The sequence below is a fragment of the Equus quagga genome, chromosome 4 (assembly GCF_021613505.1).
Source record: "Equus quagga isolate Etosha38 chromosome 4, UCLA_HA_Equagga_1.0, whole genome shotgun sequence".
Lineage (NCBI taxonomy): Eukaryota > Metazoa > Chordata > Mammalia > Perissodactyla > Equidae > Equus > Equus quagga.
The window spans coordinates 110,710,920-110,733,644 of record NC_060270.1 but is presented as its reverse complement, the minus strand read 5'-3'; the positions used below and the strand labels follow the sequence as shown (position 1 = coordinate 110,733,644).

Here is a 22,725-nt window from a genome sequence, read left to right as displayed (position 1 = left end):
TTAAAAAATCAAGGCAAAGAGAAAAAATTCTCAAAAGCAGCCAAAGGAAAAAAAGGTATATTGGAAATAAAAGTTAAGAAAAAATATTCCAGGCAAATACCAAGCAAAAGGAAGCTGCATTATATCAGGCCCAGTCAAATTTTAAGACAAAAAAATTATAAGATAGAAAGTGGTTATATGTCATACCTGTAAAGGGTTCAAATCACCGGGAACATATAATAATTCTAAATTTGTATGCACATAATAACATGGCCTCAAGATAAATAAAAAGTTGACAGTACTTTAAGGAGATATAGACAGATCCACAAATCATGATTGGAGATTTCAGCACACACATTTCTTAGTAGTAGAACATGTAGATAAAACAATACAAAACAGAACACACAGTATCGGTATAGAAAATTTGAGTGAGATTGACAAACTTGACTTGATGAACATATGTAGAACACCCCCTAACATCTGCAGAATGTATATACTTTTTAAGTGTGGACTTTTGTAAAAATTTACCCTATTAGGTCATAAAGTAAGTCTCAACAGATTTCAAAGGATTGGGAGAGTTTGATAAGACTGGCATTGTTTCTTCCATAAATGTTTGGTAGAACTCATGGGTGAAACTTTTAAAGGATTGCAATCATACAGAATATGTTCTCTGACCACAGTGGAATTAAACTAGAAATCAGTAACAACAAAGCTAGTGAAAAAGTCTCGATGGAAATGAGAAAATATTTTTAGATGAATGATAGTGAAAGTGCTGCATAGCAAAATTTGTGAGATAAATCTGAAATAGTATAGAGGGAAATTTATAGACACATATATATTCTATATATATGTGTGTGTGTGTATATATATATATATATATATATATATATATATATGAAAAGAAGAAAAACTAAAACTTTATAACCTAAGCATCTATCTCAGTAAGTTAGGAGATGAGCAGTGGAATTAACCAAAGAAGGAAAAAGGGAAAGATAATAATGATACAGGAAACAAACATACAGTACAGAGAATCAACAAATCCAAATGAAAGATATGTGTGGGGTTTTTTTTGGCACGGGGGAGGGGGAAATTAATAAAATTGAAAAAAAGAGAAGACAACCATTATCAGGAATGAAAAAAGGAATATTACTATAGAATCTGTAGATATTTAGAGGAAAACAAAATATTACAAATAGCTTAAATTTGAAATTTTTGTGAAATGAATAAGTTTCTAGAAAAATATAACAACAAAATGGACACCAGAAGAAACAAAATCCAAATAGTTCTATGACTATTAAAGAAATTAAAGCTGTATTTACAGTCTTTGAAAGGTTTAATATAGACCTACTAAAGAGGTTTAGTTAGAAGCTTTAGCATGCACCTAAATGAATGATATGAGTATATTTGCATATAATAGAACAATAATTCAGTCTATAATATCAAATATGATTCTTATAGGGAGGGATTGGACTTTATCTTTGCGCTGTCTGTGAATAAAAGATTTGCTAAGTAACTTAACCAGCTAACTTACTTAAGAAGGTGGATGTTTTTGACCATCTTAAAAAAAATCATAAAAATAATTGATGTGGCAATTAAAAGCCATTAAAATTAACATTATCCCAGCTTAGCTCTTTTCATTCTATGTAATAAAATGCTATTTCTATAAAGAAGACTGTCCCAAATTCATTTTATCTAAATATATTTTACATTTTATCCAAAAACATTTTTCACTAATGGAAATAGACAACAGAGATATCTTAAAAAGCTGTACGTCAGGTACTTTCTGATAGGGAAATGCAGAGAAACGTAAGAAATGTATCTTTTGCTGTTTTGGGGTTTGGATTCTATTTGGTGAGATGAGACCCCCTGGTATAGGAATTCTTAAACTGAATTATGTGAACCCGCAAATTATGTATATGTGAAATTTTTCTGCAGTGTTTATAAATTCCTTTAGATTATTTTTAGATATCCATGATCATAAAAGGGTAAAAATCTCTGCCCTAGAAAGTCACTAGCCTAATATTTAGTACTATCTGTAAAATTTGCTTATTAATGCTTCAAAACCAAGCAGAGAGAAATTAGTAAATATATATATTTTACTATTTATTTGAAACTTAATAGTAGTTGTAGTAGTAACCAAATACAGTAAGTAAATAGCAAAGTTCTGCTGCTGCTGCAAGTTACCATTAATCCTTAGTAGGAACTGTATGTGTTTAATATCAGGATATAATGCCTTGAGGTCAGAGTTGTTGAAATCAGTGAGGTCTCTCTGTACTAAGTCAGTTGGAGAGGAGTATTTGTGTGTGTTCGCTGTAGCTGTAGGGATGTGGGTAACACATTTGAACCACAACACACGCATATCAACAGCTGGAAGTAGATGCTATTAAATAGGAAATATGCATTACATTATGCTATAAGATTAACCAAACAATGTTCAACAAAGTAAATCATCAAGGAGCTAATTGACATTAATTTATTATTAACTCACAAGAATAGTAGCTGTTGAAAACTAATACCAGCTCAAGATAAGACACCCTTCCCTCCAAACTGCAGAAGTTCCCAGCCATCTGCATGTGTTCGAGCTTTGCAGTTTTCTGTGATGGCCAAACTTCTCAGTAGAGTACAGTCTCAAAAATTTTAGCACACTCAAGTCACACTCATTTTAGTTTATGAATGTTAAATTTTATTTGTGCTTTGTAACTCAGTAAAAACTAAAATATAGACTTGTATTTTATTCCTAAATAGAAACAAAGTATTTACATATTTAAAAAAAATTAATTCTGAGCCCATCCTGAGGTCTACCAGTGGGTTTAAAACATACTTTAAGAACAGGAAATTACTGGGGCCATCCTGGTGGTGTTGTGGTTCATGTGTTCCACTTTGGCAGCCCAGGGTTTGCAGGTTTGGATCCTGGGCATGGACCTAGCACCACTCATCCAGCTGTGCTGTGGCAGCATCTCACATAAAGTAGAGGAAGAATGGCACAGATGTTAGGTCAGCGACAATCTTCCACGAGCAAAAAGAGGAAGATTGGCAACAGTTGTTAGCTCAGGGCCAATCTTCCTCACCAAAAAAGAAAGAAAGGAAGAAAAAGAATAGGAAATTATTATGATATTTTTGTACAGGTAATTAAATTTCCATCAGTGGCATATATGCCTATCCAGAAGCTATTTGCTAAAATTCCTACAGCTTGTCTTTACTGGGTTAGTTGAGATATTATCAATTTAGTTTCCAAACCTCATTTTCTTTTAATGTCACCTTTCACTCTTCCCCCTCTTTCACTCTGCATTCACACTGCAGCATTTAATTCTCTAAATTTACTTCAAGCAAGTGCTGTAACTATCTGCTATTGCTATATTCAGTATAATAAAATCCAGTGGTTGTGTTAACCTAAGACTAGGTAGAAAGATTAATTTTAAATGTTTATTGTTTCACTCTTAAGATCTTTCTAGTTGAATACTAACTGAATATCTTGGAGGTTTTTGTTTGTTTCCTTTGAATACCCTTTCTTTAGAATTATTTAATTAGCATCTCGCTAAAGGAAAATAGCATTTATACTAAATGTTGCTGAGGGACCTGAACCAAACATAAATAATCATACCTGGGTTAGGAACTTAACCAGATACCCCCAGAACACATAAGTAAACAGACAAACAGGAGCTTCTTTTAGTATTAGGGTATTAAATGGAAGTTGTTTTGTTTTAGAGTGTTTTTTTTCCTTCTTTCTCTTTAGCAGAAAACAGAATCATTTTTTCTTAGGAAGTGTTATAATGTGTATGTGTCTTGGTATGGTTTTACATATATTAAACTAGTTATTTTTCAAAGTTATGAAATTAATAATAAAATAACCAGAAAGTACTTTCAAGATTTAAAGTCTTATGTTTATTTATATTTACTTAGAATTGGTGCTTTGACTAGTTTTAGCATTCCTTTAACACATGAAAGCAGAGAAAGGGAAAATGTCTTAGTTTTTTTCTTTCTTTTTGTTTTAAAACCAGTGCCCAAACTGGACTGACTCCCTGGGTAGTGATCTCCCGGTACTCAGAGTAAAATCCGATTCTTTCCTTGGTCTGCAAGACTCTACATAAGCTAGCCCCTGCTTGCCTCTCCTACTGCTCACAGCCTCTTTGACCGTGTTCTGATGCTTGCATTTTTCCCTCCTCTTCCCTGCCAGCCTGTTTCTATCTTAGCATCTTTGTACTTGCTGTAACCTATGTCCAGAACAGACTTCCCCAGGTCCTCCTGTGTTGTCTTTTTGATGTTTAGATCAAGACCACCTCCATAACACCCAGTGTAATACAGTCAGTCACTGTCATACCACTCTTTTTTGTTTTCTTACTGGTATTTGGGATTATTTCTTTATTAAATTGTTTCTTTTCTACCTCCTTACCCCCACTGTAGAGTGTAACTTCAAACTGGAATGTAAGGAGAAACTGTCTCTTTCATTGTATCCTTAAGATCTAAATTCCAGAACATCAGTTGATGATGGCACTCATTAAATAGTTGTTGAATTTATGAATTAGTTAATTGTTCCATCTATAAGTATTAATCATATTTTGAAGAATATCTTAAAGGACTTTTGGCGTATATATTTTGGGCTGAAAGTTGTCAGCATTTTAGTATTTCCATTTGATTAGTTTATCTTATTTTGCTGGTTATTAATAAGAAATAATAAGTGTTAATCTTAATATCTAGAATTACAATTTCGTTTTTGACAGGTTGACTTTGGCAGAATATCATGAACAGGAAGAAATTTTCAAACTTAGACTAGGACATCTCAAAAAGGTACGTGAAGTATATGCTGGATTTTTAGTTTGTTAGCAGAGGTTGTGGAGGGTTGTTATAAGTCTCTTATTGAAGAAGTCAAAACTTCAGAGAGAAAGATCCCAAATTAAAAGTTTTAGACAAAAAAGGAGGGGCATCAAGGTTGCATTTTTATGTGGAGTATATTAAAATAACGTTCCTTTACCTTGTGGCAACTTACAAACTTTGAGATGCTGATAATACCACGTCCCTGTAGTGGAGGAGTGACTCCTGGCCAGACCTCCAGGGTCTTAAGATTACTCTGTTTAAATACTATCTTTTTGTAAAAAATGCTTTATTTTTAAAATGAAATGTAAAACACCATATTGTTTGCATCCATTTTATAATAAATTGAAATAATTATAAATTAATAACAAACTTGTTCCTTTGGCTTAACTTTAAAGCTGTTGAATACTTGATTAAATGTGTCAATTAAAATGAGTACGTTGGCAAATTTAGAAGAGCCTAATCAGTCACAGTATAAAGTGATATAATTTAGAAATATGCTGCTATGTGTTATTATAGTGAATTTTTATAATGTATAGCTTTGTAACTTGTTTGTGAACTCAAATTATAATCAGTTTATTTTTTTTACAGTTCATATTTTTAGTTCAAACGATTTCAGAGAAATAGTAATGATAGAGTAAATTTTCCCCCTCAAAATGAAGTTATTAACAGATGTAAAGTTCTTTTTCTTTGACCCAGTTTTTTCTTCTGCTTTCTGCTTGTCACATTACTTAAAATTTTTTAATAGGCTGAATAGTAGCTAAAATAGAGTTAGTGAACTAATTGTAGATAGTAACTGTGAAGTTGTCTCCCTGGGGTAGGGTGAGGTAGGACAGAGAAGCTCATTCTGGTAGCAGATACGATCACACTGTATATAATATTTTGTTTATGGAATGCTATCAACATGCTTCAGACCCCTGCCATTTAATTACAGGGAACAGAAAAAAATTATAAATATTTTATATATATATACAGTATATGTAATTTGCATTAGTGTTCTTTATAATACCATATTTGGCTATGTCCCTGCTTAGAACATTTTCCAGCTAAACTACTTGAACAGTAAATTCTAAAATGATTTATCCTGATTTTTAAGTTCTTCTGTTCTATTGTAATTATTGACTTTTCTCCTGCTCTTTGAGATATAGTAGACAACTTCAGTCTATTCTCTGTAACAGATGGAGATGTTAATGAGGTTATAGAAGGGAAGAGGGGATTTTGTAGTAGAGAATGAATACAAGTATGTGTGCCCATCTAAGCTGTTTTGATAATGATTTCGTAGAGATTTATGTTTGATGTCCATATAAAGATTTATCAATTTTCTAACCAGTCTTTCATGATAATAGGACATTAAGTATATACTTAGTTATAATAAGTGTATATTTAGAGCTTTAACTGGAAGGTTATTTTCACATATAATAGTAAATTTTAAATTACTCTTTCTAATGATGAGATTTTACGTGTGTCTTATTTTATGAAAACCTGTTATATAAAATCTGAAATAATAAAGCATTTAAATTAGAAATTGGCCATTTGTATTATGAAAAATACTTCACTTTTTACAAGACTTTAGAAGAGGGTTTGTTTTTGGCTGGTTGGTGGTTGGTTGATTTTACAGCTTTCCTGGTACTTTGAAAATATTTGATTGCTCTGAAACACTTCTGTTTCCTAAAGTGAGGAGTATACCTAAATGTCTAAATATTATATAAACAGTTGTAAGCTGTTCTAGAATACTACACCTTCTCTTCTAACCTCCATGTTATCCTCTTTCCCAGTGTTTGATTTCTCCATTTTTTGTATTTACTCATTCTTTCTAATAATTGTCCCCTCAATAATCTTTTTCTTATTTTGTTTTTTTTCAGCTTTTAGCAAATTTACTGAGCAGTTTTAGATTTCTAACTTTATCTTCTTCTTAACCAATTTATAACATTACTTTTCTTTGACCTCCATCATGGAATATTTTGGGAGAGTGGATGAACTAATAATGCTGAAACATACTCTCATGTCTTGAAATCTCACATTTTCTTCTGAGAGACTATTTTGGGTGAGAAGAATGAATGCATTATAAAAAAAATTTGCTAGTGCATACAGAGAACAAAATTGAGTAAGTAGTGTCACCTTAGAGCACAAATAAATAGCAGTTGTCTGCTTACCACTGGGTATTAATTTTGGGGTTGTACAATTAAAACATAATCATTAAGTTACATGTTTTAAAAATAGGTTATTTGGCATTCTAAAGCACAGTTGGAAAATAGGTCATTAAAAATAGGTCATTCTGTGTTCTGAAAATGAGGTAGAGTGCACATTTTAACACATAGAGAACAAGCTTGAGTTAAGAGAAAAGATGTTATCACCTCTGTCTTATTGATTCCCTCTGCTCCTGGGTTTATTAAGCTGACATGAACTGTCCCCCAACTTGTTACTATATAGCTTCTACCATAGGCTGCATCTGATTGGTGAATATTTGATGTCCGTGTAACCCGCACAGGAATTAACCTGTGGTGTGTCAGCTTGGAGTTTAGATTTGGCACCCAGCATACTCTTGCATTAGCAAGGGTGACTCTCGCTCTCATTCTCCCTTTCACAAAAACTCTTAAAATTAAGCAGAATTATTAGATTAAATTTGTTGGCACTGAAGGAGAAAACTTCCTTCATTGAGGATGCCTATGCCATTTGGACATATGAGACTAGAAGGCCTATTTACATTTTCTTGAAATGATTTATTTATGATGTGCATTGTATTGCATAAAGGTAATCATAATAACTGAATAAACTTAAATGTGAAAAAGTATATTTACCTTTGAATAAATTATAAAGTTCAGTTTATATTCTTTGCTATACTGTAATGTTAGAAATATAATAAATCCAAAGCTGTTAGTGTGATAGAGTAACAGAGTTAAGCAGAAACTTCTAAAAGTCCATGGCTAAAATAGTTAGATATTTCTGGTTACCACCAAATAGTAAATGTAAACTTACTTAAGGACTCATTGATTGTCTTCTGAAATTAGGAAAATCACTGCAGTATCATCTTTTTAAAAATATATATATATATCAAGAATTATTTAGTATTTGTTGTTTTAGTTAGTTTATAAAACCATTGCTCACTCATTCACTAAGTGATTTATTTCCACACTGCCTGATACAGGCATGATTCAAATTCCCATTTCAGGAGAATTACATAATATTACATTTTATGGACTTTGAAGTTTTAACCATTCTGGAGTGAACATCACTGTTAACTTTTTGAATGCCAAGATTTTCTTCTCTATGTGCTTTGTCTAAATTAACACAGCTAGTACCCAGCAAAGCCAAAACTTGAACCTTTTCTCACTCCTGTTTCAGTGGCAATACCCATATGCTTTATTTCTACAGTTCTTTTGTTGTAGATGGATAGAAAGTTGATTCCTTGTATTTAGAAGAATTAACTCACTTGTAGTTTTCTTTGCATCTCTCGGAGTAGTGAGGCTGTTTGCTTTTCATTTTTTCAGAAATGTGCTACTTCATTTACATTACAGACAGAGGAGAGCAGTTAAGTTTTTCTCACTCTCTTTCTCTCGCAAATTGTTTTCCTTGGGTATTCCGTAGTGACTCGTGTATCAGCTAAAATATTTATTATTAGCTAGTATATTGCTCTTTAAATTTATTTTTAAAGCTGAACAGAGAAAGCACATTTTTTAATAAAAAGTGTAAATACTCTCTAAAATAATTTTACCTTTTATATAGCTTAAGGATTTAACAGAGTAGAACAGAAAAGAACTATAAGAAAGTATATGGAGACCATACAAATTATTCATGAAACTCTTTTTTAAAAATAACTTTTTTGCTACTGGTAATTATGTACAAACTTCCCCAATTATCACTTATTGAAAGCTTGTCATTGCAATGGGAGTAACTTCTGTCTTTAAAAAGTTCTTCCTTTGAGGCAGAGCTACTAATTATCCCATTTTATGTACCTGTGTCACGTGTGGAGTTACAAAAACTACAAACCATATACCAGTTAGCTTTTATAGTTGATCCTGTTTTGATACCACTCTTTGGTAAATTCTAGTTAGGGGAAGGCAATTTATCTTCGTGATTTAAGGAGTTCTGCTAGGTTGTTAGTTGTATAGTTCAGCTCATTATTCTAGAATTGAAGAAAACTACATAAATGTGCTTTCCATGGATTGCTACTAAATTAACACCAATAACTTAAAAAAAAAATCCCTGAAAAACCATCTTCCTTATAATAGAGTCTCTCTATAGTCATAATATTATTTAAAAGATAGAGGTTACCAATCATAATACCCCAAAATAATGAGGAAATAAGAATTTTGAAAATTTTCAGGACCAATAACTATGTCTTGCCACTGCTGTTGCTCAAGTTTGTGATGTGAACAGCATGTGGATATGTGTTGCTCTTTATTTTGTGGTCTTTAAGTTTTGTTGTCTTCTAGATTTTAAATATTTGATTAGTTGGGGAGAATGCATATAGGAGATTTGACATCTCAGTATAAATAGTATATTAGGGATTGGCTTTAATGTATGTGTCGAAGTGGGTGAGTGTGTGTGTGTGAGAGAGAGAGAGAGATTTATAAGCCTTCAATATAAGTGCCAGAAGTTTTTTGGAAAAACATAACCAACTTGTAATTGAAACAGGATTAGTCAAGAATCATCAGCACCAGCACAAATGTATCTTTGCAGACCGAAGGAATCAGCTAAACAATTTGCAGTCATCTCAATCTCTACTAAAACAAAAATCGCATCCAACATGCCACCTGACACCATTTCTTTCTCTCTTTCTCCTTTGCTCCTTGCGATGTGGCATTCATCTCTCCTTGTGCCTCCGTTCTGAAGAGATAACAGTATAGCAACAACTCTGCCACTGAAATCCTGTTCTCTGACCGATATTGGCACCTGCAAAGAGAAACAACCAGTAACAGGCAGCAGCAACATCAGTATTAATCTTCCATGATGAAATCTTTACAGGTCAAGAACAAGCACACAGCTCTTTTCTCACTCCTTCACAGTGGACCATGCAACTAGTTGAAATGGAAGACAATGGATTGTCTACAAGCCTTTTGAACAGTGGAGAATACAGGGCATTGGTTTTAGGTGAATTGACCCCTAAATATTCTTCAAGTTTGATATCTCCTTTGGTCTTTCTTTCTAGAATACCATTGTCATCTGATTTATCAAATCCTTTAGTATGACCACAAAGAATAAGTTTGCATATGTGACATTTCTTGTCACTTTAGGTTTGAATAAAAATATGAAAATAATGAACAATATAATGCTAGAGGGCTTAATCTCTAAATTTGTGTGTTCACCTTTATATTTACGGCCATGACTAGAAGAAATCTTTTGGGAATTCTTCTCTCATTAAAAGCCAACCACACTGTACATTATGTTTCTCTAGAACATAATGCAAGATGCTGCTTGTGTAGGCAGTAGTTTTCAGTGGAAGTCTAGTGAAAATGCAGTGTACTACAAAGTGTCACGATTAAGCCCATGAAGAATGTTATGAGGTTCCTGACTTCTTGGCATGTGTGAGCAAGAAATGTGCCAAGAAGAGTGTTGGAATTCTAAAGTTGACATTTTGTCCTTACTGCTGCTTCTCATTTAAAAATGAATAGTATTCTGTAAAAGATGACTGTGCTGAGAGAACATGGAACTGGCTATAGATAGGACAGCTCCCAGTGTTTATATTCTACCTCCTACTCTCATTATGGACCTACAAACATATTCCTGGTTATGTGTTTCCCCATTTATAATCATGCATCTTGACTTGGTAGGAGATAATATTCAGTTACCAAAATGAAAATTTAGAGATAAAAATGTATTTTACTCCTGTGGTGTTTAATATTAATCCAGTTGTGTAGGCAACGGAATTTTAAAAATTTTGGAATGATCTTAGAAGTCATGTTAGCCGTCGATTAGAGCAGGGTTTAATGAATTCAGGTTTGTAACTTCAGTCTACAGATCGCTGTTCCACACACACAAAAAAGAGAGAGAGAGAGAGAGAAACCAATTGGTTGGCCACTGGCCGTTCCCAGTCAGAACTCCAGGCCATTTATATGCATATGCATAAAGAGAGTCTAGAAGATAAATCTTTTCATACTTAAAAAAAATCTGTGGAATCCACCAAAATCCTGAAAGAGGTTAGAAAGAAGCAGAAGGCTGGGAGAAGGGCTCCAAAGTACTGTGGTAATGCATTTGATGTGCTGGGGCTTGGTGTCAGCACCTTGACTGGCGTTTAACATCAAGGAATTTCACCTCCCTAATACAGCAGCTGTAATTGCTTTTTCAAGAAGTGTACTAAATAGTTAAATTTTACCAATCACTTGAATTGTTAATTATTTGCTGCTGGGAAGGTAGGGTTTTCTTACGTTTATATAGAATAGGGGAACTGACAGAACCAAAACCTGCCCATTTTGACAGTTATTCCCAATTAGGGGTTTTAATGCATGTATTTATGCATTTGAAAAGAGAATAAAACACCACCTCCACCCCCACCCCCCAAAAAAGAAGGAAATGAAGTGCAGAGAGAGAACAACATTCAGGTTCTAGAATAATTATCTAAGCCCGTTAAACACACCTGAGGTAGGTAAGTAGGCTCCCATCAGTGCTAGCCAGCTCAGTGACTGGGGGTGGGAGTGGGGGGAACATTCATATAGTTAGGAAGGAAACAACCGCCCACCTCCAATTTCATAATTTTAGTCTCTTCCCCTCCTCTTACTCCACTCCTCAATCTGCGCAATCATACTCTAGCAAAAATGGGATTATGGGCAGTAGTTTCAAAACTCATCTCTAAATTCAGACCTGCTTTGTCTAGGTGGTCTTTTTGTTTGTTTGTTGATTGGTTCATATTTCCAATGGTTCATTTCTCTCTTATCTGTATCTAAGATATGTGAAGGCACATAATAGAAATAATCTGGGGATGTAGAATAAGGATAAATTTGAAGTAAATTGATAATAATTTTTTCCTTAATTCTTTTTCTCTGTACTGCCCTTTTTTTCCATTAGCTTTTAATAGGGCCTTTTGTTAATTTTGCCTTTCACTTTCCTGGTGATAAACTTTTTAAATGGCATTAGAAATAGTTTATGAAATTACAATTTAAATTGAGGACCTGGAGATACTAACTTTTGAGGGATTAATATTGTTCATATTACTAAAATGAATTTGGTGTTAAACTTTTTGAAACCTTATTCTGAGCTAGTTTTCCTAGACCAAGAAATGTTGTTATGGTGCTGCTGAATAGACTGTTCAAAGTGATAGGCTTTTCTCTGCTTCCACCATCTTCATAATATACCACACAGAATTTCTTTTCTTTTACCAACCCCATTGATTATCGATCGAGCTGAGAATGATGTATCAAAATACTTTCTATCTTATCTTGGCTTTATTAGAAAGGCAGCTCTTCGAAATTGAGTTGTTTTGTGGGGATGACATGTAACATACATTCAAGATTTGCTAAAGAAGTTTAAGCTAGTATGTCTAATTTTTTCAGGAAATCTATCAGTTTTACATGAGAAAATGCTTTTTATAACTTCAAGCTTTACAGGTTTGGTTCCTACACACCCCACCTTTCTTTGAACAATTGCCCTTTTAAAAATTGTCATTATAGGAAATGCTCAAAAATATCCCGCATCTGCCTACCGTTTTTGACCTGGTGTTTTTATGGAGATTCTACATTACTGTGACTGACTTTTGGCTTAAAATGTTGAGCCAAGGGGATATTAAGTTGCCAGAAGAGACTTTGATTACAAATAGAAAGCATTAAGTTGCTGTGGAATTTACCTTTCATAGAAATTTTTAGAAGTTAAAAATTGTGGAAGCTGGTGTTTTGAAGGTTACTTAAACAATGAGACAATATTGAGGTCTTTTGTGGTATACATGCATGACTTTTTTTTATGTAAGTAAAATATTAGAGTTTCTTTTAAAATAGTCTTTAAATCGCTGTAGTGTGTACTGTTCATTTGCCCATTGCTGTATCTTTTTGTTTAAACAGAAAAGAGCCATGTCCTTTTATTGTCTGATCACTAAGCCTACCTCTCTTTTTCATACAACCTATTCTCACTCATGTCCTTTCGACACTGTAATAGCCTACAGAGACTGGTTCTTTTCCAGAGATGCTGTTTGTTTCCTCGTTTCTTCTAGACCTTCTCTGCTTTAACTGCTCAGCTAGTGGATGACTTGAGGATTGAAACTTGGTATTCTTACTAAGCACGATCTAGCTGGTTCCATTGTCTCTCTTTTATTTTAGTAATCTGGTCTAGCTTTGCCATGCATTTGAGGATTCCATTCTATAATGAATTCAGGTCAGTTCTAAGCCCAAGTCATCCTTGCTTCTCCTGAGCCCTCTGAAAACAAGTGATTCTGAGGATGGCCCAGAGGTTAATGTCAGTCTTAAGCAAGGAGAGTGAGCCTACAGGGTAGATCTCTGGAAATGATCTGCAGTAAAGATAAATTAGTTGCTGAGACTACTGTATTCTAGACTATCGTACCCTGGAGCCAGATCAGAACTGGGCCTTGCTCCTTTCTGTAAGGAGAGGGTACTAGGCGGTATTGCCCTGGTGTTTGCCTCAAGTATGTGCATTAAACTGCTCGGGCTGCCATCACAAAATACCATAGACTGGGTGGCTAAAACAACAGAAATTTGTTTTCTCACAGTTCTGAAGTCTGGAAGTCCAAGATCAAGGCCTGGCAGGGTTCATTTCTGGTGAGGCTCTTCTACTGGCTTGTAGACGGCTACCTTCTCAAGTCCTCAGCTGGCCGTTTCTCTGAGCTCTCACAAAGAAGGGACAGGGTGGTAGAGAGAGTTCTCTCTCTCTTCCTCCTTATAAAGCCACTAATCCCATCATGAGGGTCCCACCCTCTGGAGCTCATCTAACTCTAATTACCTCTCAAAGGCCCCATTTCCAAATACCATCCCTTTGGGGTTTAGGGTTTACACATACGAATTTTGGAGAAATACAAACCTTCAGTCCATAGTACCATGTATACTTTTTCTCAGTGGAATTTGAGAAAAATTACTTAGACTTCCAGAATTATCTTTCCCCCAGAAGTGTGTCTCTTTGTTTTAAGGTCTAAGATATTGTGGAAGAAATGTTAAATTATAATATGGAAAATGTAAATATATTTCACTGACTGTAGAGGATTTGCGTCTACTGTGTATAAGACATGGATGTAGTTCCTTCCCTTGACATTTCCTCTTAAATACCTAGGATCCAGCTTTCTCTCCCCTAGTACTTCTGACATTTTGGGTTTTCCGGTAAACTTTACAATTCAAACTGAATGAATCTTGCCTGTGCTTTTTTGTATCATGAGATTTTATGGGACATATTTGTCATGTTTTATAGAGGGGGGAAAAGCTTGCTTAACTGACACATACTTTTTACTATCTTTTATAAGTATTTTGTGATATTGGTTACTGCCATTGTATAGACATCTGAAGATTACCAAAAATTATAAAACAAATGTAATTGTATGTATTAACAATCTAGTTGAATCTCATATTTATGACTCTAGTAAAATTTAAGTTTTATAAATTAACTTTTGAAATAGTATCCCCATACCACAATTTCAAATGAACATTAAAGCAAGTATTTCACCTGATATTCCAATATGTATTTCACAGTTTTATCGGATTATTTAAAATCCACCAGCCTACCAAGTGTTTAGTAGCTTCCTACATGTGTGAGAACCAAATTAATGGCAAATTTTAAGGCAGCAAACGTTAGTAACGTGAAGAGAAAAAGTTACCGCTTTCTGTGTTCTGTGGTATAAATGAATTTGAATTTCTTCATACTCATAGGTATACCTATATGGCCAGTTTCTTATTCTGCTTTCTATCTCTAACTTAGGACAACTAAATGTGGTTTGGGTTTATTGTTCAAAAGCTTTTTAATCTATTTCCTTTCCTTATAATGAATCTTTATTTAATCCCCTAGGCTACTACCTCCCTTGTTTTTTTTTTTCATTACAATTAGAAATATTTGTGACTGAAGCTATATGAAGTGAGGAATTTCAGATAAAGTAAGACAATCTATTTAGTGTATCTATTTTAGAAACATCTCCCCGAAATTCTAGAAAGCTTTATCTTCATTTAACTTTACTTTGAAAGTTTCTATTTATCATCTACATTAAATCTCTTTGCATCAAGTAGTGGTTGAGTTTCATTTTAAAATAATTAAAATAATCTTAAGGATCAGGTGGAATACAAACAACATACTTAGATTTAGTTTTTTAATCGGTGAACGTTCATTTTTCTGTAGAATATTCTTAGAATATTCCTTTCAGTTTAAGCCTTAGATAAAGGTGTAATAGACCATACCTCTGTTAACTGCTTTGGAATGAAATAATATTTATATTTTCAAAGTGAATTTTGGAATTATTAATTTTTTGAGATAAAGGATTTTTTAGAATATCAGAAGATAAATCGTGAAAAGAGAAGGAGCTAATGAAATCCAGAAATATTTAAGTGCAATATTCAGAAATAACCTCTATTCTATGTGATATAGATTTATAATGGTAGTCGGTTCACATTGAGGCCAAGGCAATCTGTATTTGTTCATTTACTCAACAAATATCTATCCAAAAATATTATAAAATTGGGCATTTCTAGAACTCTCCATTGAAATTTGGTATATTCTTCTTCGTCTTTTAAGTAGATAACTCAAATTTATAGTGACAAATCAAAGAGATGTACATGTGTAATGGGTGATTATGTTTGGTTGTCTAGTTTTTAAAAATGTTCTAAAAATTGTACATTTTGAAACATGAAAAATATTTATCAACATTTTTATGTTAAATTTTAAAGTAAATTTCCTTAGGATTTGCCTAGATCTGCTCTAATAACTAAGGATCTGGACAGCTACCCATAAAAATTTTGTTTTAGAGTCTTTTTAAGGTTCTAGGGGTATTTATTTAAAGTGAGTGGTCAGGTTGTGTGTGCGTTTGTGTATTCTAGATATTGTAGGGTCTAGGAATAATCAGTGGTTTTGTCTTCTTCCTTTCTTCCTCTTTTACTATTGTAAAATATCTTCATTTCATTTGTTTTGTACTAGTAAATTATTCCCTCTTAAATTAAAATTTAGATGTACCAGAAATAAAACTTTCAGCTCATTTTGTGTTATAACTCAGTTTTAGACTACCTTGCAGTCATTTTCGGTTTAGGCATTATAAAAATAGATTTCTTGTAGTACAAAATAAAACTCAGCATCTCATTAGATACAGATTTTTATGTGTAGGATAGTTTCTTGAAATAGGCTTTGCCTTGTCTCTTTCCATCTTTCAGGCATTGAAAAGAGCAATTTGGTCTTTTAACTCAGTGGTACTTTATAATACACTGTTCTTGCTGTCACTGTAAAAAAATTGATGCATGGATAAAAATATCTTTTTTATATCGCAAATAAATTGAGCTTGTTATAGTCCCCTCTCTTCATTTTCAGGAAGAGGCAGAAATCCAGGCAGAACTTGAACGTTTGGAAAGAGTTAGAAATCTTCACATTCGAGAGCTCAAAAGAATTAATAATGAAGATAATTCGCAGTAAGTCATTATTTGTATTTCACAGTTTTACATGATAAAAGTTTTTTCTCCCCTGTGGAGAGCATAAACATGATATTTCCTTCTTGGGGGCATACTCATCACACTTAGAAAAAGATCCAGAGTCTGTCCCATGGCTCAAAAGGCCTCGTATGATCTGGTCTCTGGCCATCTCACCCATCTCTCATCTTCCCCTCACTTATATGTCGTAGACTTACTGGCCCCCTCAAACACGTGTCGCATGTTCTCATCTCAAGGCTTTTGTGCTTGCCATTTCCTTTGCCTAAAGTGTTCCTCCTCCACATGTCTGAGTGGCTTACTCCTCGTTTCATTCCAAATGGTCATTTGAGAGGATGTCCCTAGGCCACCCTATCTAAAATATGAGTCCTTGCCTCACTTCATTCCCTCTCTCAGTATGCTTACAATCATAGCATTTATCACTATTTGGAATTATAAATTTATTTTTCAGTTATTTATTATCTGTCTCTTCCCACTTGAATGTAAGCTCCATGAGAGCAAGGACTTAGTTTTGTTCTTGCTGTATTGCCAGAGCCTAGGCTAGTGCCTAGCATGTGGTAGGTATGCAATAAATGTACGTTGACTGAGTGCCACACTTAATATTGCAGTAGTGAAGGAGAAATTATTTCAACTAAAGGGATTTCAGTGAGCCATGTATCCAGCATTATGCAAAAATTGGAGAAGAAATAGAAAAGAAGTTATAGTCTATGTCCTTAATCCCTGGTTATCAAAAGGAGTGCCATAGATATTAAATGCTAAAGGAATTCAGAGAAGAGAAAATACCTGTGGACTGGTGGGAGCTTTATGAGAAATTAAGATAGAAATTAAGCAAGGCACTACTTGGATTTAATCAATGTGGAGGAGAGGAAGGTTTCTTTTTACACTTTAAGATTTGTAATTTAAAGCTTCATGATCTGAGTGTCAGAATTAGTGGTGACCAATTTCTGCTGTGAATGTAAATAATCTTGCTTAAAGGAAGGCATCTTCATGATCATTTGAGTATGAGTAATTCATAAACAGATCATTCCAATGTATAAGGTGAATGAAATAATATAGTTATGGAATAACCTAAATTGTACCAGATGAAAATTCTAACAAAGCGGATAGGACAAAGCTAATTTACAATTGGCTGTTCTGAAAATTGTGTTCAAGTTTGTTTTGTGGATATGTCTTAGTCTACTTGATGAAAATTACGTGAATTGTTACAGTTTTACATTTATCTTTAAAACTAAGCAGAATTCTCTATTATTTACAAGTTCTTCAAGAAAAAATTATTGAAGCAATAGTAAATTGATTTTAAATAAAATAATAAAATAGTGCATCTGGAATTACAAAGCTATGATTGACTTTTTTTTTTTTTTAATTCCAAGAGTGCCACATTTTTCTTCTAAGTCCTCACGTATATTTGCTGTTTACTTTGGGCAGGTTACTTAACCCTTCTGTGCAGTAGCGCCCTCATCTGTAAAACAGAGGTAGTGTTAGGGTCTACTTCATAGAGTTGGTTGAGAACTAAATGAGTTAATACATGTGAGTGCTCAATATATAGCAGGCACAATAAACGTTAAATAGTAGTAGTATCATCTGTGAGTGATTCTTTATTAAGTTTTTTAAAAAGCTTTCCTTTTTTAATTGAACATTAAAATTTTATTTATAGACATCCAAAGATAGTAAAATTTATTCATGGATGAAGGCCAATTTATAAATATAATTATTTTTAATCATATGTCAATACTATAAAGTCTTGATTGACCATAAACTCCAATATAAAAGTGTATTTTTCCAAGGGAAGTAATTCCTGCTGAGTAGACACAGGATTTCATAAAGCTCTTGGCAATACAGTGGTTGGTAGGTCTTTATCAGAGGCTGTAACTGGTCACTGAACCTGAATATTCAGCTATAAATGTTAAGCTTTGTGAACACCAAAGCATTAAGATGAGTGATAGTCATTCAGGTAGAGAAAGAAAAGAAGTATGCAGCAGAATTCAAAGTTAGGAGTAGAGTAACTGAGAAAGAAATAGCTAGGAGTAGAATAAGAGAGTGGGACTTTATTGTGGAAGGAACGTTTTTGTGTGTGTTTTCATATGCCTGAGTGTTTTTTCCCCCACCCTGAAGGTTCAAGGATCACCCAACGTTAAATGAAAGATATTTATTACTTCATCTGCTTGGTAGAGGTGGCTTTAGTGAAGTGTATAAGGTAATGTAAAGTTTTTTCTGTTCTTCACACTAATATAGCAAAGATACAGGAGTATGTGGTTAAGAAATACTTGTCTCTTATTTGTTGCTTTTAGAATTTTTTTGACTAATTTTATGTTTGACTCTTACTACAAAAAAAGAGTCTGGTGACTTATGTTGTCTTATCTCAAGAGTGTAAAGACTATACTTGCACCTGCACAGTCCCTCTGATATTTGGCACCTAGTTACCAACAGCCATTAGGATTAAGATAGGGAGATGGCCATTTAAAACAGTACATTTATGGAAAGATTGTATCCTTTAATTTAAACATGTGTCAGAAGTCTTACGTGTCCTGAATTTACCCAAATTTCTACTTATTTTAAGGCCAGTGTTTCTCAAATGCGTCCTATAAATGTCAGAATTTTTACTCATCATGTTCAATGTTTTATACCTTACTTTTTTTTGCTTTACCTTGTATCTTTCTGCCCAGCCTTTAAATATTGTAGTTCCTAAGGTCTCTTATTCTCTATTCTGTATTCTCCTTTTCCAGTATATCCCCTCCCGTTCTCTGAGTTACCGTCTATTTGATTTCACCCCCAGATATGTATCTCCAGCCACACTTCCCTTCTGAGCTCCTGAGGTGAATGACCGTATTCACCTTATGTGAGTAGACCTTCTTCAGCACTGCAAAGTCAGCGTCTGAAATGGAAGTTATCTTCCTCTTCTCCGAAATCCCTTCTTCTAACACTGCTCCCTACTTCAAAACAAAGCATTTCTATTCACCTGCCCAGTCCCACAAGTGGAAAGCATAAAAGCCATCCTTCACTCCACATTTCCTTTAAGTCACTTCCCCCAACATATAACCAGTTGCTGATGCCTGCTGTGATTAATTAATGTCATTAAGCTCTCCTAAATCCCACAATGACTCTCTCTCTCTCTCTCTCTTAGTTCAAGGCCTCATTGTCTCTTGTTTGTGTTGCTTCCTGAGCCTCCTAGCTGATCACTTTCCTTTGGGCATTGAGTTTCTCCAGTTCATTTGTGTATGCTGCCGCTAGAGTGGCCTTTTTATAAAATGCAGTCTGATCATCTCACTCCCTTGCTTATAAGCTCTAGTGGCTTCCCATTTGCTCTTAGTTAGGATGAAGTCATATTGAAGGTCTTACTCTCACCTTAACCTTAATTCCTGTAGAAGGCTTCCCTATTGGTCCGCCCTTTTATAGGCTCCCTGTGACATTTTGTGCTTCATTATGTGTTGGTGTAGTTAGTGGTTAAGAGTGTGGGTTCTGAAGCCAGATAGGCTGGGTTTGAATCTTGACTAATTCTGACTGCTTCTTACTAACTGTATAAACTTGGGATTATTACTCAACATCCTCACTGTCTTCATCTGGGAATAAAAACATACCTACCTCATAGGACTGTTGTAATGATTAAGTGAGCTATCACCGGTAAATCACATAGAACAGTGGTGCTTAAGTAAATGTAAGTTCATCAGATGATTATTTGAAGTCCTCACTGTTCACTCAGACAAGCACCTGTACCTTCTTGGTTTTCTGAAGACAGCCTGGATTGTAGTTCTGACTCTGGAAAAAGTTATGGGATTTGGATTCAGAGGACTTTATTTCTGATCTTGGTTCAACCATGAACTATTTTTTGTTTTTGTTTTAACTTGGACAAGCATTAAGCATCATGGGCCTCTCCTTCCTCACCCATCAGGAGTGATCTGTGAGCTCTCTTCCAGTTCCTATTTCTCTGATTCTAATGGTAGTTCGTCCTCAAGCATTTAATGCTTGAAGTAGGCTTACCCAGGGCACAAGGTAGAAAAGACAATCATAATAGCTCACTCTGGATCTAAAAATCACCAGAAGTACAGTTAGCTTACACTAGCTCAGCCTAAAAGGTGCCCAGCTTCTGAGCCTACTAATGGCTTTCATGACAACCTTCTGCCATGACCCAATAGTATTTCCACTGTTTTTAGCCCCATAAATAGAGCTAAAAGGGGCTTTTCTTTTTGAAGCAAGGGCTTCTGTAGAAATTAGAAAATGCAGATTGGGGTCTAACGACTTGAGCCATCAATACTGACCTAAATACTAACAGCAGTTCCCTCCAGCCCCTTCAAAGTCCTTTCAAGTTTGTCAAGTCCACTGGGAAACACACAAAGCAACATGTTGTAAAAATATAGACTTTTATCTGTACCAAGGTGGAAAATAGTGAATCAGTTGCTCAGTGATTACCGTATTAGCCTTATGGGAAGGTATACTTTACTCACCTAATCTTGGGAGAAAGATGTGTCTTATCTAATTATTATAATCAATATGCACTGATAATAACTTTTTATTAGCAGTATACTTACAATTTTATTTTCTTCTACTATCCTTTATTACAACTGCCTTTGAATTTTATCCTGAACTTCTTTTATTTTTGTTCTTTTCTATTTCTTTAAATTTAACTTTTAATAATAATTTAATTAGCTAATGTTTATTGGATAGTTAGTATGTATCATGTATTATTCTAAACACTTTATATGTTTCACCTCATTTAATTCTTTGAACAACCCAAACTTTATGAATGAGACTGAGAGAGAGTATTAGCACAAAGTCATGCAGCTAAGTTCATTTAATTCTAAAGTGAATATCCTTAATTACTGCATCCTATGTTATTTCTGATCTCACGCATTTATAATTTTGTGACAAACAGTTTGCCCCTACTACTTATTTTTAGGTTAAATTGATGGGAGAGTGGGGCCTGGGGACTTTCTTTCTAATAAATATGTAAGCTTTTAATTTTAAGTGTTTTGTTAAAGGGGCACCTTTCTATGTAAATTACAGTGGAACCTAAATTTTTAAATCTCTCTTTAATGATATGCAGTGTTTTTTTCTTAAAAAAATTATGTCATCTGAAGCCTTAAAATAATACTGATCAGTCTTTATTTTTTTATTTAGAAAATAGGCTGGTGATTTGAACAAATCAGTATAAAACCTTTTGTTGAGACAATTAGGGAAAATTGAAGATAAGTTAGGTATTAGATGAGATTAAGGTGTGATGTAATTAGGTGCAAATGATATATGGTTAATGCTTACTTTTGTTTGAACAGTTTCATAATCAAAGTTGATATTTTTTTTTTTACAGTTGGGAAATGGTTAGGAACTTGCTAATTTTCAAAGAAGTGAAAAAAGTGGAGAGTTGCTAGGTAAAGGTAGAGAAAAAAGTTGCTTTATCCAATCCACAAAAAAGCATTACAGCCATCTGTTTTCCTGGCTGCTTACTGCTACTGCCAAGTACAGAGGACCAGGTCCATATTAAAACCAAGTAATAGTTTTATTGTTTTATCTTGATTCAGTATATTGACATTTATGAAATTTGAATGTGAAAATTCACATTAAGGTTCTTTTTGATTTAGCACCATGGAATTTGTATTTTGTTTCTGATAATAAATGTGTCATTGAACTATATATAATCTTAGCAGAGATAGATGCTCACCAAAAATTGTACTGTATATTCTAATTCTATAATATTGCAAACATTATCACCAAAATTTTTTTTAAAAATCGCTTCAGCTATTCACTTGGTCTTTGGTCCTAACTTTTCTATGCCTTGATTCGTAGGCTTTTGACCTTTATGAACAAAGATATGCTGCTGTGAAGATCCATCAGCTTAATAAAAGCTGGAGGGATGAGAAGAAGGAAAACTACCACAAGTAAACATTAATACTTTATAGTTTTTATCAATTGAAAATATATGTGATGGTCATGGAAAATTAATATACTGTCTCTTCCCGTAGACATGCCTGCAGAGAGTACAGAATACACAAAGAACTGGATCACCCCAGAATAGTTAAACTCTATGATTATTTCTCCTTGGATACAGATACGTAAGTGAATATAGGGATTTAGTTTTTAAGAAAAAATACAGTTGCTTTTGTTTTCCCTATTCTGTAATGATATTAGTACTTGTCATTTCTCATTGTGATTCTGAATTATTGGATAATATTTTGTCTAATGTTTTTCTCTTCTCCACTGCAGGTTTTGTACAGTGTTAGAATACTGTGAAGGCAATGACTTGGATTTCTATCTGAAGCAACATAAATTAATGTCAGAGAAAGAAGCTAGGTCTATTGTAATGCAAATTGTAAATGCACTAAGATATCTCAATGAAATCAAACCACCTATTATACATTATGATCTTAAGCCAGGTAATTAATAAAATGTGTCCAAATAATTTTTT

General features: G+C 33.9%; 1 protein-coding gene across 1 annotated transcript in view; it reads left to right on the top strand.

Moving 5' to 3' along the window:
• TLK1 (tousled like kinase 1) overlaps nt 1-22,725 on the top strand; it is a 137,801-nt gene that overhangs the window by 99,211 nt on the left and 15,865 nt on the right. The window contains exons 12-17 of the mRNA XM_046658692.1: nt 4,698-4,764; nt 16,219-16,316; nt 18,444-18,525; nt 22,107-22,198; nt 22,283-22,372; nt 22,524-22,693. Of these exons, the coding sequence (XP_046514648.1) occupies nt 4,698-4,764; nt 16,219-16,316; nt 18,444-18,525; nt 22,107-22,198; nt 22,283-22,372; nt 22,524-22,693 (599 nt within the window). The remainder of the gene's footprint in view (nt 1-4,697; nt 4,765-16,218; nt 16,317-18,443; nt 18,526-22,106; nt 22,199-22,282; nt 22,373-22,523; nt 22,694-22,725) is intronic.